This window comes from Aythya fuligula, chromosome 4, assembly GCF_009819795.1.
Source record: "Aythya fuligula isolate bAytFul2 chromosome 4, bAytFul2.pri, whole genome shotgun sequence".
In the NCBI taxonomy this organism is placed as follows: Eukaryota; Metazoa; Chordata; class Aves; order Anseriformes; family Anatidae; genus Aythya; species Aythya fuligula.
This window is the reverse complement of record NC_045562.1, coordinates 28,734,373-28,753,127: the sequence shown is the minus strand read 5'-3', so window position 1 is coordinate 28,753,127 and position 18,755 is coordinate 28,734,373. Positions and strand designations below refer to the sequence as shown.

The 18,755-nt window shown below is 36.9% G+C and overlaps 1 protein-coding gene across 2 annotated transcripts in view; it reads right to left on the bottom strand.

Annotated features, from left to right (window-relative positions):
* The window catches only part of FSTL5 (follistatin like 5), a 318,901-nt gene that overhangs the window by 110,677 nt on the left and 189,469 nt on the right, over positions 1-18,755 (bottom strand). For both annotated transcript variants that reach the window (XM_032187504.1, XM_032187505.1), the window contains exons 5-6: positions 14,167-14,363; positions 1,269-1,389 (exon numbers count right to left, since the gene is read on the bottom strand). In XM_032187504.1, the coding sequence (XP_032043395.1) occupies positions 1,269-1,389; positions 14,167-14,363 (318 nt within the window). The remainder of the gene's footprint in view (positions 1-1,268; positions 1,390-14,166; positions 14,364-18,755) is intronic.

The following is an 18,755-nucleotide window of genomic DNA, read 5'->3' as shown; positions in this document are numbered from 1 at the left end:
AAATTCTGGAAAAACAAAACAAAACAAAACAAAACAAAAACAGTTTTTGTTGAAATAAATCTTTTCAACATTCCTAAGTTGTTTTATTAAAGAAAATGGACATGTTTAATTCTTAAGTTTGATTTTTAATTGAGGAGGTGCTTTAATGGTGGAAGATGTGATGCGAGTGCTTCTTACCTATCCTTCCTTACATGGATCTATTTCCCACCGATAGTAATTCTCTGTATTCTGATAGAGGCTTGCCATTGCTAGTGACAGATAACAGCAACCACACCTATGGACTGGAGCTGTCACGGTCACTTTGTGTTTGGCTTGGCTTGTGTGGAGTGCTTGGGTTCAGCTTGACCAGATAGCTATCATTTAATTTGTTTTAATTTTGTTTCACTTTGTATGCTTTTACAGCAATATGTAATTTTTGTTAATACTTTTGACGTAGATTGGAAGGACTAAAATCAAACTCTCTCAAGACCAAATGCAGTAACTAGAGCTAATTTTTTAGCTTTACTGAAAGAGTATTTGTTGTGCCATAATTACAGATACTAATGGTATTCCACATTCCTTTGGCTATTGGGCACACAATGAACTGGAAACTTTTTTGAGGTTTAATTTTCAAACCATGTTATGAATACTATGGACAATCTGTTAAAAGCTTTATATAGAGAAATGAATGTTGGACTACAAATCATCTTAATTCTCTCTTCTACGCACTATCACATTGACCATATCTCAGTGGCTTCGTTAAGGTGTCCATATGTACTGTATTAATTTGTCTCAGTCAAAGTGGCAAAGAACAAGCACCCGGCAAAACTACACCACAAATCTGTACCTCTCTGGGAGTCCTGCGAAGACTGAGAGCACCGAATTGAAGTAGTGCATTTGTTGCTGGGTTCATCAGAAATGGTTTTATCATCAGTTATAAAGAAAGGGTACAGGGATGTGTTCTACCTTTTTCAGTGCTATAGCAATGTTCTGACTGCACTAGGTTTCACTTGTGCACAACACAGATTTTTCAATGCATGTTGGCGTTGAGAAAGATTATCTACGAATTCTCCATTACCAAAATACCTCAGAAATCAGGACACTAATGTATCTCTTATTGATTTCTGCTAAGGAGTTCTCTACAGTATCATGACTGCTAAATTATACCCATTGTTTAAGTACAGCCTCTTGATGTATCAAAATCTAAAAATAAAAAAAATACCATTTTAGAAAGATAAAGCAAGAAATAGAAAAAACTGAAAGAAGAATAGGCTAATCTTTGTACTTACGAAAAGCTCTATAGAATTCTTCCAGACCTAGGTGCTTGTCACTATTATAATCATCGTATTTCAGCAAATCGAACAGAGAGCAGTCAGACAGATCCTTGCCAAGCTCATCCCGTTTTATTACCTGACAAGAAAATTATAACCATGAAATTACATTTGAGCTTTTAGAGTTCTCTGGTATAATTAATTGTTCTAATAATCATTTAATAGATCATTTTAAGGTTGCTGTGGGGCAATGAACTGGCAACTGTGTAAAGTCAGGAATGTCAGATACTTTGTAATTATTTATTGCTGTTTTAAAAGTTAATACCTTTAGGACAGACTCGCTGAGATTAACCAAAAGTTTTTAGAATGCGTAGAGAACATATATAATGTGGCTAGACAGAAACACTATAAAGACACTCTGAATGATAAAGATGATTTTACTTGAGACGTATATGAATGCTGATTAAGGAACGTTCAAATATCCATGAGAGAATAATTTCCCAAGTATACACGGCACAATGTCTTTTTCTTCTGAGTAATTCCTAACCACAAAAAACAATTAAGACATTTTCAAAATTAACTAAAATAAACTCTGATTACCCTACTAATTGTATCAGATTCTTAGAGGCTTTTGAGAAGCCTATTATCTTCTCAAGGACCTGTTATAGAAGTAGTTGACCTGAAAAGACCCCTGTTTCTCTATGGGGGCACATCCACTTTGTAAACAGATCATAATTAACAGCTACTAGAGTTTAACTCAAATGAACTTCACCCAGAGAAATGTTTTTTAAGTGATGCACCAATTAGATTTTAAGTCTGCATGTGCTGTAGATGTCTACCTGGGCTATATCCAAAGAATTCTGAAGATTTATTTATTATCTTAAATATTTAGAATTTTAATTTTACATGGTGTATGTATAAAAAAACATTTTCACATAACTGAAAGAACCAAACCTAATGCAGCTCCTCCTAATGGCTGCACAGTTTCAAGTTTCATACCAGACATGGAAAAATGAAAGTGAATATGGTTCATTCATTTATAAAATAATTACTCCTCCAGCCCTCTATATGTCTCCCCCCCAAAACCTGCAAAACCATTATATTTGTATTATTATATGATAGCTTCTGAAAAGCAAGGAATACACAGGCTTTTATGTTTCAGTTGCTCTGCAAAGGATTCAGCAGGAATAGAAAGGAATAGATTCAGTTATTATTCATGTAAATAGAAAATTTCTAAACATGAAAGAGAACAAAAGGAGAATCACAGTGAAAAAAGGACACAAACATTAATTTAAAAGCATTATAAAATACAATAACCTTGCTAACACATTAGAAAGCATGAAAACCATTCTTACAGATAAGAAAAATTGCCATGAAAACACCTTTAGTTATTATTAATGAAAGATGCATGCTATGCTACCTGAACATTGGCACTAGCTACTTTTTCTCATCCTTTAACAGCCTGTTTATTAGGTTTACATCAACTGCAATTAAAAATAAATGAAATTGTGTAGATCTTACAGCTGCTACATAAAAGACAAAATGGGAAAAATTAATAACTAAGTCCATTGTTACTTTTTTTTCCCAAACAAGCAGTACTAAAGATACAGCAGTGTGTGTTGAGAACTTCACTGTGAAAAATCTTTGAGCTTTCAAGCTACAGAATGTGCTTAAAATCACAGCTGGTTCATGAAAACAAAACATTTCTGGTGAGAAGCACCGTGTCTTTACTTTTTTTTTCCTCCTATAAAAGCTAGTCTGAAGTTGTTAAAAACAAGTATTCCCATTAGATTCAGTTGGGATTAAACCTTACACCTTGTGGTATAATAAAACGTGTTGTTGCAGCCCACCAACACTTACCTTTAACACTGTACTGTATTGTGGTTTAATTGAATATTAGGTTCTGTCCTTTGAGCTAAAACTGTATCGTGATACTTTTCATTTAATAATTGTTCAATTTTATTTTTAAAATAACATTTATATTTTTAAAATAACAGTAACAGTATAAAATAATTATTAATAACAAAAATTCCTTAAAAGATTAGCCAGAATATTTGAGATATTTCCAATAATTATACTATAGATGGCTATGTTTTTTTTCTGGCATTTAAGTCTCATCTCTAGCAAGACCATCATTTTGATTACAGATATGAGATTGGTTTATATACAATTATGTTTACATTAGCAATACACTTCGGGGATTTTTTCGGAAACTTCACTCAGTTTTGATCAATATATAGATCCCCTCCAATATATCCATAAGGACATATTTTAAAAGGTGAAGAAGTGATTTCATATCATGATTGGTCTTATTTAACTGTCATTTGCTGCTAAGAGCGTAGTTCTAATTCTTGCCTTATAGGAATTCTCCTGTGGCAGATCCAGCCATTTCCTAGCTCCACAGGTGATCAGGATGATCAGATCAACTAACTCTCTGATTAAAACCAAAATGCATCTTGACGAGTTTTGGTTGATTGGTTGTTTTTTTTTTTTCTCCTTCTATCACAAGAGATATATTACAGAGCATTACATTACATTAACATGTTGGGATTTGGATTTCGAAAAGAGAAATTGGAATTACTCATTTCAGTCTGAAACTGTAGTTTGATAAGATTGACTGTCATTTGAAATTGCAACCTACATGAGACATTAGCAGAGCAAAGCTTACTACTTACTGAGGTATTAGCAAACAAAAAACGTGTTTAGGAACTTAGGTTAGCGCCAAGTATTTTAAAATCAGCAGAACCAAACTGCCTGCTCTCAGGAGTCCCTAACTCACCATCTTTTTCTTGTTGACATTACCTTTTAATAAATGTTCACTTATCAGTAAGATTCCATAAGGTGGGACATAAAATGACAGCACAAAAAAAAAAAAAAATCAAACAGGGCAAGAAAAATTATCAGTAGCAGTTCAAGAAATAAACAGTAGAATTCACAAGTGAAGACTGAATATTTTTTATATTTCTAAATGCTGTCCCAACATAGTTTTTTTAACACCACATTCTAAGAAATACAGCAAAATTTTTCATTTCAAAACATTTTCATTTTGTTTCACTTATGTTAGGGATTTAATTTACAAAGGTACCTTGCTAAACATAAAAGCTTCTTGAATGTAATTTTAATTTCACACTCTATATCATTACAAGAAGAAAATAATAATATTGTGCAATACCAATAATGCACATATTGAATAAATAAAAATGTCAGTAATTGCAAAACCTGAATAATAGGTGTCACTAAGGAATCATTTATGCTGAAAGAATCCAGTGGGATTTTGAAGATCCAAAAATTCATCCCAATTCTTTTTGATAATTTAAAAATAAATAAATAAAGACAGATGGTATATACTGGTGAGGTGAATAATAATGAAGAGAAGGACAGTGCAGCATATGGAATGAAATGGATCACATGGTTAGATGTTTTCAGGGAAAGGATCTATGATTTCACAGAGCCAAATGTAAGGTCATTCTTCTAAAAACAAGAACCTAGACATAGACTTAATGAGCATAAATGTACCCTGGAAAGCAGATGAATGATTTTTATCTGAAAATGAGTGGCCATTTGCCGAGGCGATCGGCTCCGGGGCAGACGCGTTCTGCAGCGGAGCGGGGGATCGGGCCAGGCAGGGCTAATTTTTTCCGGCATCGAGCCTACTTGAGGGAGCCGCCAGGACCCGGCAGCCCTCGTGAGGGAGGCTGACGAGGCGTAGGCGGAGCCAGCAGCGCCCCCTCCCCGGCCGTTCAAAAGCAGCCCCTAGGGAGTGCGAGCGACCAGGAGCACGGCGACCAGGGCGGGCAAACAGGGCGTGGCGCGTCAGAAGGGAGTAGCGCGGCAGTTCGCGCAGGAAGGGCAGAGCGCTCCCCCTACACACAAACAACACCTCGTTAACAACAGCTGTAACTAGGCGATAATGGTCGCCACCAGGCACGGCGCGCTCTCCAGAAAGTCGGTACACACGCAGACCGACTACCTGTTAAAAAATGCCGCAGTTCAGGTCACCGGATGCAAGGAGTGTCTGAGCCTGTTGCTGCCATCGGCGGGAGGCAGAGAATCTGCGTGTGTGAGGTGCGAGCAGGTGGATGATCTGGTCCGCATGGTGGCGGAGCTCAAGGAGGAGGTGGAGAGGTTGAGGGCCATCAGGGAGTGTGAGCGGGAGATAGACTTCTGGAGTAACTCCCTGCAGGGCCTCAAGGGGAGGTGCCGAGGTGAGACTCCTCAAATGGGGGCGGACCCCCCGCCCTGTCCCCGTCGGGCAGAGGGAGGGGATCTGGGAGCTGAGGAGGAATGGAAACAGGTCCCTGCTCGACATCGCAGGCGATGCTCTCTCCTTCCGGCCCCACCTTCCCAGGTGCCCTTACACAACAGGTTTGAGGCCCTAGAGATTGAGAGGCCGGTGCGTGAGGAAGAGGTAGCAAATGTTCCCAGGAGGATGCCTGGGGCGAGGAGGTCGACTCTGCGCCTCAGGACTGCCTCCACCAAGAAAGACAGGAGGGTTATTGTTGTTGGTGACTCGATTCTTAGGGGAACAGAGGGCCCTATTTGTCGGCCTGACCCTACCTGTAGGGAAGTCTGCTGTCTCCCTGGGGCCAGGGTCAGGGACGTTGCCAGGAAGCTTCCTAACCTGGTACGCCCCTCTGACTATTACCCCCTTTTGATAGTCCAGGCGGGCAGTGATAACATCGAAGAGAGAAGCCTCAAGGCTATCAAAAGGGACTTTAGGGGACTGGGTCGGTTAGTGGATGGAGCGGGAGTGCAGGTGGTGTTTCCGTCCATCCCTATGGTGGCAGGGAGGGGTTCAGAGAGGACACGGAAAGCCCACCTGTTAAACACGTGGCTCCGGGGCTGGTGCCAACGCAGAAATCTTGGGTTTTTTGATCATGGGGCACTTTACTCAGCACCTGGCCTGATGGCCACAGACGGGTCCCTATCTTTTAGGGGAAAAAGGATCCTGGGCCAGGAACTGGCAGGGCTCATTGAGAGGGCTTTAAACTAGGTAGGAAGGGGGATGGGGCTGAGGCTAGGATTGTTGGGGCTGTGCCAGGGGGAACGATGGCAAGGCCGGAGGATAAGGCAATGGCCCAGCTGAAGTGCATCTACACCAATGCACGCAGCATGGGTAACAAACAGGAGGAGCTGGAAGCCATCGTGCGGCAGGCAGGCTACGACTTGGTTGCCATCACGGAGACGTGGTGGGACCAGTCTCATGACTGGAGTGCTGCAATGCCTGGCTATAAGCTCTATAGAAGGGACAGGCAGCATAGAAGGGGTGGTGGTGTGGCTCTCTATATTAGAGAGTTTTTCGAGGTTGTAGAACTCGAGGCTGGGAATGACAAGGTCGAGTCCCTTTGGGTTAGGATCGGCAGGGACAACAAGGCTAGTGTCCTGGTCGGGGTCTGCTATAGACCGCCGAACCAGGATGAGGAGACGGATGAGGAATTCTACAGGCAGCTGACAGAGGTTGCAAAATCATCAGCTCTTGTACTCGTGGGGGACTTCAACTTCCCTGACATATCCTGGAAGCACAACACAGCCCTGAGAAAGCAGTCTAGGAGGTTTCTGGAGAGCGTGGAAGATAGCTTCCTGACGCAGCTGGTTAGTGAACCTACCAGGGGTGGTGCCCCGCTAGACCTTCTCTTCACAAACAGAGAAGGACTGGTGGAGGACGTGATCGTCGGGAGCTGTCTTGGGCAGAGTGACCACGCAATGGTGGAGTTCACTATTCTTGGCGAGGCCAGGAAGGGGACCAGTAAAACCGCTGTATTGGACTTCCGGAGGGCTGACTTTGAGCTGCTCAGGACACTAGTTGGTGGAGTCCCTTGGGAGGTGGTTCTGAAGGGCAGAGGGGTCCAGGAAGGCTGGGCGCTCTTCAAGAGGGAAATCTTAATGGCGCAGGAACGGTCTGTCCCCACGTGCCCAAAGACGAGCTGGCGGGGAAGAAGACCGGCCTGGCTCAACAGAGAATTGTGGCTTGATCTTAGGAGGAAAAAGAGGGTTTATAAGCTTTGGAAAAGTGGGCAGGCCACTAAGGAGGACTTTAAAGAAGTAGCGAGGCTGTGCAGGGACAAAATTAGGAAGGCCAAAGCTCATCTGGAGCTCAATCTGGCTACTGCCGTTAAAGATAACAAAAACGTTTCTATAAATACATCAACACAAAAAGGAGGACTAAGGAGAATCTCCATCCTTTACTGGATGCGGGGGGAAACTTAGTTACAAGAGATGAGGAAAAGGCGGAGGTGCTCAATGCCTTCTTTGCCTCAGTCTTTAGCGGCAATACCGGATGTTCTCTGGATACTCAGTACCCTGAGCTGGTGGAAGGGGATGGGGAGCAGGATGTGGCCCTCATTATCCATGAAGAACTGGTTGGTGACCTGCTACGGCACTTAGATGTGCACAAGTCGATGGGGCCGGATGGGATCCACCCAAGGGTACTGAGGGAACTGGCAGAGGGGCTGGCCAAGCCACTGTCCATCATTTATCAACAGTCCTGGCTATCGGGGGAGGTCCCAATCGACTGGCGGCTAGCAAACGTGACGCCCATCTACAAGAAGGGCCGGAGGGCAGACCCGGGAAACTACAGGCCTGTCAGTTTGACCTCAGTGCCAGGAAAGCTCATGGAGCAGATCCTCCTGAGAGTCATCACGCAGCACTTGCAGGGCAAGCAGGCGATCAGGCCCAGTCAGCATGGCTTTATGAAAGGCAGGTCATGCCTGACGAACCTGATCTCCTTCTATGACAAAGTGACGCGCTGGGTGGATGAGGGAAAGGCTGTGGATGTGGTCTACCTTGACTTCAGCAAGGCTTTTGACACCGTCTCCCACAGCATTCTCCTCAAGAAACTGGCTGCTCATGGCTTGGACTGGCGTACGCTTCGTTGGGTTAGAAACTGGCTGGATAGCCGGGCCCAAAGAGTCGTGGTGAATGGAGCCTGGAGAACAAGTCCTACGAGGAGCGGCTGAGGGAGCTGGGCTTGTTCAGCCTGGAGAAGAGGAGGCTCAGGGGTGACCTTATCGCTCTTTTTAGGTACCTCAAGCGAGGCTGTAGCGAGGTGGGGGTTGGCCTGTTCTCCCACGTGCCTGGTGACAGGACGAGGGGGAATGGGCTTAAGTTGAGCCAGGGGAGTTTTAGGTTAGATGTTAGGAAGAACTTCTTCACTGAAAGGGTTGTGAGGCATTGGAACAGGCTGCCCAGGGAAGTGGTGGAGTCACCATCCCTGGAAGTCTTCAAAAGACGTTTAGATGTAGAGCTTAGGGATATGGTTTAGTGGAGGGCTGTTAGCGTTAGGTTGGAGGTTGGACTCGATGACCTTGAGGTCTCTTCCAACCTAGAAAATTCTGTGATTCTGTGATTTGCTGTGGATAAGGCAGTCTCATAAATTCGAGGATCATTCTGTAGCCTAAGCCAGCAGTATGATCTTTGGAAATGTAGCAAGGTAACTGGAGGTAGAAAGGCAATTTTTGCGTTTGTGTGTTCCAGTTGTGGGAACAGTGCTAAAACGCAACAGTCAGTTTTCTCTTGCACAGATTAAATTTACGGTAAAGAAGCTAGAATGGAACTTTTCAAGTTAGAAATGATCCAAAAAAGTAACTCAAAGCTTGATGAAGTCATCAAGGGAGCTGAGAAAAATCAATCTTTATGGTATTGTTTTGTTTTGTTTTTAAAGGGACACTAATGATTGACTGTAGTGTTAAATCTATAGATACTTTTTGAGGAAAGCAGATGAAAAAAAGAATAACATATCTCAAAATAATAATCATCATAATCTGGGCAATTAACCTTAAATCATGGGACCCTTGATGTTTTCGAATCAAGGCTTCACACTTTTCTGTGCACATTTTTTTACTTCAGACAAAATCGAGTTATTTTCTCAATTAAAAGTATAGGATCAATTGAATGAAATTTCATGTCTATGATAAACAAGTTAGATTAGATGACATAACAGTGTTCCTTTAGTTTTAGATTAAATTAACCTTCATCTTTAGAAGAAGGAAAAATAAAATTTGAGTGAAGTGATTCTTGAGCCAACTCTTTAAACCTTGTCTGTCTACAAATTGGTTAAATTAGATAGTAAAATGATTAGTTACAGAGGGAGTATAGAAACTGGGAAAAAAAAAAAAAAAAAAAAGGCGAGTCATACTACAAACAAACTCTTACTATGCAGGTTAAAGCCTGATTAAGATGTTCTGCACAATTTTATGATCGTGCCATACAAGTTGTGCTATACATGGGATTATTTGATTTCAGACTTCAGAGACAAAAATTCATACAAGAGTACGCTCGCAAGCATTTATGCTAGAACATTTTACTTTGCATTTCCATAAAGATAATGGAGTATTTATTTCAATAATAAGAACAGGTAAAAGGTAAACCAAAACAAAGCAAAATTGTTGCTCTGCTTATGGCTAATTGTGAGACCATTTGTTTTGTAAAAATTGTTATTTTTGTTATTATTTTCCCCCCTCAGATCTCACCACCACAGGGAGCACAGTTTAGGAATTTTAATCTTTGAATGAAAAGATAGAGCATTCAGGCCAGGTCAAATAAAAAATCTGATCTCAAACAACAAATCACCAGTTTGTTAGCAAATATAATAACTGACACTTGTTGAAGCAAATCTGAGAAAAGAAGGAAATTAAAGGCTTAACAACCGGAAGAAAGTAATTAAAATGTTATCTTACCATTACATTTAATAGCAATTAATGCTGTACTAACTAAACCAATTACATCTATAATTCCTTCAGATTACATTTTTTAAACTGATATATTGTAAACAAGTTGTTTATAGATACAGCTCTACTCAGACTATGTGTTCTACTGAGGTATGACATAGTCTAGATGTTTACAGATAAGTACACCTATCCACACATAACCATAAATACAAGAGTATTTCATTTCCTATTCAAGTATGGTTTTTTGTTGTTTTTTTTTTTTTTTTTTTAAACATTTAACATTAAAAGTCTTGAATCGATGCTTTATGTAAAGATCCTACATACACAAACACCAGCCTTGTGTATTTACCTGCAAACAGACGGATATGTGATATATGTGATAATAGTGATTTAAAGGTTCATCACACTTTATAAGAAATCTTTCATATAACCTGTTCTTGAAGCATAGAAGACTAATACATGAAAATGGCATATTTTATCTCACAGTAATAATATAACCATAACCTCCACTTATCATTCCATGAAACAGCAGTGAACTCTATAGTTTCCTAAGTGTTTCATTTGGTTGTTTATTATCATCATCATTATTTGGTTTGATCTCAATAACTGGAATCATATGCCACTAAGAAAACATCAAGGTAAAATGCAGAAGTGAGGATAAATTTTTATTAAAAAAAAAAGTAACATCTTTCATTCACAGTATGTTAACCTGGTCAATAAGATAAATGTATTTAAAATTACAGATATTAGTTTGTAAATAAAAAAATGTAAGGATGCTAATATCTTTCATTGGTGGCATACAGAAAAGGTTTACTGTTCTAAAATGGCAACTCTACCATATGGGAATAATTGCATTCACCACTAGAAGAATATATTTTGTTCCCATGTCTCCTCATATCACTTCTGGTGTTTTTTCTTTTCTGCATAGGCAACAAAAATATATAGCAATCAGGCAGTCTATAGTAACAGAAAAATTGAAGCTCAATTTATAACTCTGTATTACAACACAGTTTGTTTTTGCCTGAGTTGAGAGAATATAAATGAGTTGCTTAACAACTGAATATTCATAGGTAACCATGATTCTCCTATAAAGAATCAATTACCTTACTTTACCTTACTTTATTTTAGATTTATATTCTTTCAAAGAGCTTAAAAAAAAAAAAAAAACAACGACAACAACAAAAATAAATTGAAAAATCTTTCATGGAACCACCTCGATTTACTAGAAATCTTGTAGATATGACTAGAAAATGTTTACTTAACCTGCCTGGTTAACCTGCGTTATCCCATAGTTTCTCTATCTTCATTGCAGACTACCTTGTTTAACCTTTACACTGTGTAGTGATGTAATAATTATTCTTGAAATACAATTTGGATTTAGACTATACAGCCATAGAAAAAAAAAATCTATCCAGATGGCAAAATTGTTCAAATGAAAGAAAATAAGTAATGGCCTGCCAATTATTAATTTTTTAGATTTATTTTACTTTATTTTTTTATTTTATTTTATTTTTATTTTTTTTTACTTTTTCAGTATTTGAAGTTGCTTTCTTTTTTAAAAAAGTAACAATTTTGCTTTTCCTGAAGAGTAGAATTTGTTTCCCTTGCTTCAACATGCAAAGACAAAAACTTTATTATGATTTCTGATCCAAAATGCATCAATACATTTGTAGCATTGGTGTCATAATTTCCAATCTCCAGCTGATTACTTTCCATTTTATATGAGGTAGCATGTCTAGATGGACACGTATAACATAATTCCATCAAAGAATTTGCAGTCACTGCACAGGAAAACAGAGGAGATTTAATATTAACAATATTCATTAACAAGTGAAGTTTTAGTTCAATATTAATTTAGAACATAAATTAACCGTAGGACCCCTTTTTTTCTTTAATATAGTATTTGTCATGGTCTCAAAATTATTAGAGTGCAGAAAGGCAGTATTATTTATGATAGACCTGCACACTGCAAAATTTTGGCTGAGGACAACCAATGAAAATTCTTCTACTCCTAATAACATTTTTGAGAGTAAAGCAATGACTCCTATTTTTTCCTCAGGAAGTACCAAGACCTTTCAAACATTTTACCCCCTACACTGGAAAAAGAGACAGATACGTGGTAAAATGTAGTCATCTTCTCAGGAAAGTTAATGGGTCCAGCATTCTCTCAGTGCCTGGGACCACTATCATTTTATAAATCGCTAACTTCTGGACTGAGTCTTCTTTTTCCTTTCCTCCTCCCTATAGCAAGTCCAATGTTTAGAAATACTTCACATATATTAAGGCCAGAAGAGAGCAAGAATATAATCCCACTTGACACTAGGAAAAAAAAGTAATGCTTTATCAAACTTTCATTCAATAAGAACAAAAAGCATTTGGTTGGCTGAACCGGAGCAAAATAAACATGTCAAGTTTTCAACAATCACTAATAATGCCCTGAAAAACAGCACATTTAATTTGAAGACATTACACCAAATTCTTTTCATCTGCTTTCTTGTTTTGAGTCTTTGGACAGAACAGAGTCACATGTTTAGTTTGTTATCCAAAACTGTGCAGGCTAAAAACCCCATCAGAGAAAGGCTAAAATTTACGAATACTGAGATTACAGAGGAGCTGGGGCTTAACTGCAAAGCTGAACACTATTATGGATATCAAAGGTGATTCAGTGTTTCCTTTTATCATACGAGTGGGAGACAAAGGTTTGCAGTTGAAACTTCTGCTATCAAGAAGGCTTCAAGAGAAATGTGTTCATTTAATTTTCATTTTGTTCAAAATGACTGAAGAATGATTTCTGAGGGCAACAGGTTAGCTCTTTGTGTCTCATCAAAACATACAATAACAAACCACACAGCATGAACAATGAATTTATTTTACATTATTCTTTGAATTGAATAATTTGATGTTCTGCTATGAATTTTAGCAAAAAGAACAAAGTTCCATGACTGGGGTTTAAGGCCGTTTGACCAGTTTCCATGCTGGTGAAAAATCATTACTATACAGATGCCATTATAAATTAATTTTATAGAAGTGCATGGAGAATGTATGCATAACTCGATTGAAAACACCACAATGGAAGATTTTTGTTTTTAACTAAGGTTGGCATAAAGAAAGAAATAAGAGGCAAAGTTTATGTAGAGAATCATAATTTCTTTTTCTTTATATATACACCTATAAATCATGCAAAAAAAAAGTTTTTGATACTGACCTTCAGTAGTAGTACTTTAGTCCTGTTCCTCTACTGAAACATTACGGTTCACTAATACTTAGATAATGGATTTCTAGTGGTAAAAGTATCCAGCTATTTTCCAGTAGTTACAGTAGCCATATGGGGACTATGGCAAAGAAGCCAAACTACTTTCAAGTGGTACAATAGAGAATGATCTAAAATTCAGTTTCTTTATATTACCAAACAATACACCAATTACTGTAACTTTCTATTTCAAGAGTAATGTACATACCTATATGTATTAAATGTAATTTGTACATCTATATCTGTGATTACTATGTATCTATGTATGCTATATATTTATGTAGTATAAGAAGTATCATTTGTAAAATATTAAGGCACCATTTCTCTTAAAAGCAGAAGTTCTGAAAGATTTTTTCTATGGCTGCCTAGTATTTGATACATTAATATGGCTAGATTTTTCAAAAATGGATTTCTACACTACAAAATACATTCACTATAACAACACTTAATAGTTAGCTCTTTTGGATTGACTATAACTAGTGCTGCTATGATTTCTGGAACAACAATTATTGGTGTAAATCTTTAGTTAGTTAATAAAGCTTGCTGTTTAGAGACACCATGAACTCTATTCAAAACTGATACTGTATTTCTTCAGCGCTAATTTTTTTTACTACTTGCATAAAGCAGTAATACCCATTTAGCATTACAGAAATACTTTAAAACAACTTTTTTCTTTTTTTTACTGCTAAAATACATCTATACAGTTGAATTTTATGATAGCATACAGTAGACAATAAAACATTTCACGGCCAAAGCAACCTACAGTGTTTGTATCCCCATGTATATTTTAAAGCACTGTATTCAAGTTTCTCAATGATTACCACAGAATTCCTGAATAATTCACTTTTTTCCAAAATTCTTGAATTAAGTTTTCCACTTCAAAGATTCTTACATATTTTCTAAAGTGAAAGCATACTGAGACATAATATTCCACGTATAAGTTTGGACAAAAGCAAACAAATATCTACCACGACTAATGGAAACAAAATCTAAATCTTACCTGAGATAATTCATTTGTGTCCACAAGTCCATTGCTGTCTGAATCAAAATAATTAAACATTTGATCTACAAGAATCTTCTTTAAAGCCATTTTCTCATCAATGTGTTTATCTTCTGATTGAGCAACGTATCTCCGACTTTGTAGATCCAATAACATATTTTTGACTTTAGTGTATTCAGTAGGTTTGCATTTATCACCTGAAAAGGAAACACACAACACAAGGTTGTTTTGAATTTGATTTCTTAGAAAGAGCTTAAATGAAAAAAAAATTAAAAAAAAAAATAAGAAGAAGAGAGTATTAACTTCTTGGAACACCAACAGGGTTGCTTTATGAGGCAAATATTTTATTTGTTCTGTAGTGGTTTGGTCCATAAAATTTCTTTATCTGATCTTCAGATTAAGGCCAAAAATGACTGCAGTTCTAGACACTGTTTATTTTTCTGTGTAGGGCAATTAAGGAAAGTCATAAAGAAGGGAGTATCTAAAGATTTTGTAAAATGTTACCTTTGTTAATGCATTTATGTAAACATTCCTAATACCTCAAAAAACTGAAAATATTATAAGAAATCATACATTTCAAATAATGTATTTCCTAACAACATTTGACTTCAGAAAGTAGAAATTACACTTGAGTGCTCATAAACTAGATTTATCTTTTCATGTACTGGACATATCAAATTTATATGAACAGAGAATTTGGGATCGCTGGGGAAGAGAAAGGATGTCTATGATAAGATCTAGTTTAGTCTCTTCATTATCAAGTCTTTTATAAAGTGAAATTGTTACAACAAATATACTTCATACACTGATTACAGTCAGTAATTACAGTTGCTATTTATTCTAAACCATAACACAACAACTATTTCTGGTATTCTCTTACATCAGATGCTGTATATTTTAAATTGAACATAGATACTGTTTTAGAAATTTTTGTTTTTATTGAGATAACCTTAATACTTCAAAAGGGTTATTAATAAGATCAGATATGTAAATGCAGACCAGCAAAATACGGTTGCCATGTATTTATTGCAGACATTTAGTTGGCTACTACTTGTTATTTCCAAATAGAGAATCCAATGCCACAGTGATATGCTGTGCTGATTAGCAAAGAAAGCTATGTTCCAATTATTTCAGATGATAATGAAAATACAAGTATAAATCAGGAATAAATTTTTACCTCAAACAAATTGTCTACAGAACTGTTTTGTTATATTTTGTTACATTTATGACACCAAAGTTTATTATTTTGGTGTATTTAATGGCATATGCATTATTATGGTGACGGCATCACTACATACCCCCATCACCTTTTCATAAAGTAGACAAAGTTCTTAAATGTTCCTTGCTACCTTACAGTGAGACTCAGATCTAGAAGAGGATGACTCCTATGATTGAAGTTAAATTGCACAGGCAAAATATTCTTAAGAATCCCAACTTCTCTAGGAGATATATGTATATATATATATATTATTGTTTTCTAAATGTCACTGTCTGATATATAGCTATCTGACAAACCACGCTGTATTAACAGCAAGAAACAAACCCAAGCTGTATTTAACTGACAGCCTAAGCTACACATAGTATTCACAGATTTGCCCTTACCTACCAGAGGCATACAGATTGAGTACATGCAATTTATACGACTACCTTCTATATATCTGCTTTTCAGGGGTCTAGCATAAGAATACTCATTACAGAAATAGAATTATTTCTTAGCTAGTCTCAATCTGTACTGAGCAAACATTGCCATCTGAATGGATGCAGGCTCCAGGGGTGAGGAGTGAAAAGCACAAAATTTCAGCAGACTTTAGTTTGTTGGTGTTGAACTCCAAAAGACTGAACCAAGAAAGCACGTATCATCTTTGCATTTCCTAGACTGTTGTTTCCTCAAGGAGACAGAGTCTCCAGTGCAACAGAAATCTAACACTACACATGAGATGCTCCCAATTTTATCTATATTCTTGAGAAAAATGTGAACACAAGCTACGTATTAGGTAATACACTGCTCAGAACTAATTACCACATCCAGATTTTATCCCCTGTAAATTATTTTTGATCAAGTGGTTCTCACTATGTGATTCTAAAACTGCAAAGAGGTATTTTTACATTACAAATATGAAACATACATACGTAAAGCTACTTCCTAGTAATATCAATTAAATCCTAGATTTGTTACAATACCTCTGATGAGCCATGAAAGGTCTGAGTTGGAAAAGGAAATGGAAAATCAACTTGAAAAAAAAAGTCATGATCCTTCCCTCCACCTTTTGAGGCATAGAACAATGCCTCTCATTTTAATGATTGATTGAATTGAATATAAACTCACAGCTATGAAGACAGTCAAGATAATATCATATACTTTTTAATGTAGAACATTTGCGTGGATAGCACAGATTCCCACATGAAAAGTGCAAAGAAGCACAAATTTAGAGACAAAAATAAAAATTATAAAGCTTGTGATCATGAAAAGCGTTGTAATAGTCACTTTTCGTACTTTTTACTCAGAGCTTAGTGGTTGTGGAAAAAGTCTGGAAGTTCAATCACAGTCCGCTAAAGACATTTTTATGCACTTTAAACATTCTTTTAGATTTAAAGTTTAATGAATAAATAAACTAATTTATTCTCTCACAGTACCTCTTCAGAGAGAAAATCATTTGTTACGTGTATCCTATATTGAGATAACTTCTTGTTTTACTTTTCCTATTCCCATGATTTCCTTTGGAAATATTTTTAACCTAAAAAAGTATCTCTAAGTTATCAATATGGTGTATTAATAATGAACAGAAAAGATTAATGTCTCTTTAAAATTAATGAAAAATTAGTGAAAGATACTAATATTTAATTATCAAAGTAGCTGCTTTATAGATACTGAAACATTAATCATGACAGCAGCCCATTGAAAACCAGCTGTGAGCAAGGTGAATATAGTTCACAAAGAAATTTCATGTCTCTGCAACCCATCTTCAGCAGTGATTATTTTAAATTCAACAATGGTGGTAAAGGCAATGCTCTTTATGAAGTTGTTTGTACCATGGCTGCAAGATAATAGCTGTAATTTGCTCTCACTGTGTACTTGCTCACTCTTCAGACCAACCTGACTCTGACTTACAGTGGCTGGCCCTGACAAAGCTCATTGCTTCTGGTGTGCTTGTGCTTGCTGGAGTCTAATTCTTCCAGTGCTTCAGAGTAACTTGTTTGAAAAATAATCCTCGTGATGAAAATACCACTAACAGCCTTCCTGAAAAAACACTTAAGTTTGGTTGGTTTGTTTTTAATATATATATTTGTCATCACTTATGTTTTAAAACATACTATTTGTTCCTCTACATAGGTTAGTCTGACTCACATATAAAAAAGGAAAAAAAAAAAAAAAAAAAAAAAAAACAACACAAAAAAAACCTTTGTCAACAGTAGCTCCATACTCCCTGCAACCACACCGTGACACAGTTGTCTGTAATAGGGAAGCTGTATCTCCTGACCCCTTTACCTGAAAAGGATGAAACCCTGTTAGTCAACAAGGCACACAGTTATTTTAACAAATTATCCTCTTAACTCATTGTCATGGCTTCCTTGGATATTACAGTAAAAGGCAACGCAACGTAGATGCTTACATTATAAGAATGAGGCTCTGTTGATGTTTGCAGAAAGAGCAACCCTGGGCTGAAATAGCGGCATAGGGAAGAACTTGGAGAGCTGCATTTATTTGTGTTCTAACTTTATCAGCATTACTCAAGAAATAGTTGTCTGAATGGCAGGCAAATGGTAACTTGGGAATGACTACCCTGAAAATGAGGAAAAGTAATTTATGCTTAAAGTAATGGAGAAAGACAAAACTACTGGAACTCTGCTATAAATTTTATTACTCCCCATGCTACAAGAGCCAAAGATGGCATTTATCAAAACCAGAAAGCATGATTTGGCAGTTATCAGGATAGAAAATGAACTTCACAACAACAGACTTTCGGATTGTTGGCACATTTTCAAATTTATCACAATGATTATACTGTTACATCTAGACCAACAAAATGCAGCACAGTTTCAGTTCTGATTATAGTTTCAAAAGAAAATTCTCAATTCATATTCCTAAAGTATTTTTCCCATAAATGAGTTAGACTACATCTGCCAATATTAACTTTCAAATTAATTGCATTATAGCATCTTGGCAAATCCCTGTTATTTACGTAATAACTTCTGAAAGCTTGAAGAATATGAAAATGTTTAACATGAAAAAGACTGACTAAATCATATATAATGATATCCATATATGAAAAAGTAATCTATTCATTGTGCATAACTTAATAATTTAATTCAGTTTTCTGATACTTTTTATCCTTCTTCAATTCTGAATTACATTTCTCATATAAATAAATGGCTAATTTCTAAAAGTAATGGAAAACAATCATGGGAAAATTATGTTTTCTTGTTCAATTTTTGTTTCATGCACGTAAAAGATTAATTCTCCTACACAGCAAGTTTTTGCAAAGAAAACTTCTCTGCTGTAATTTATTTTACAAGTTTTCTATCATCTCCCATGAAATCCTAGAAGGTGTGCAGAAACCCAGATGTGACAGAAAACACACACACACTAG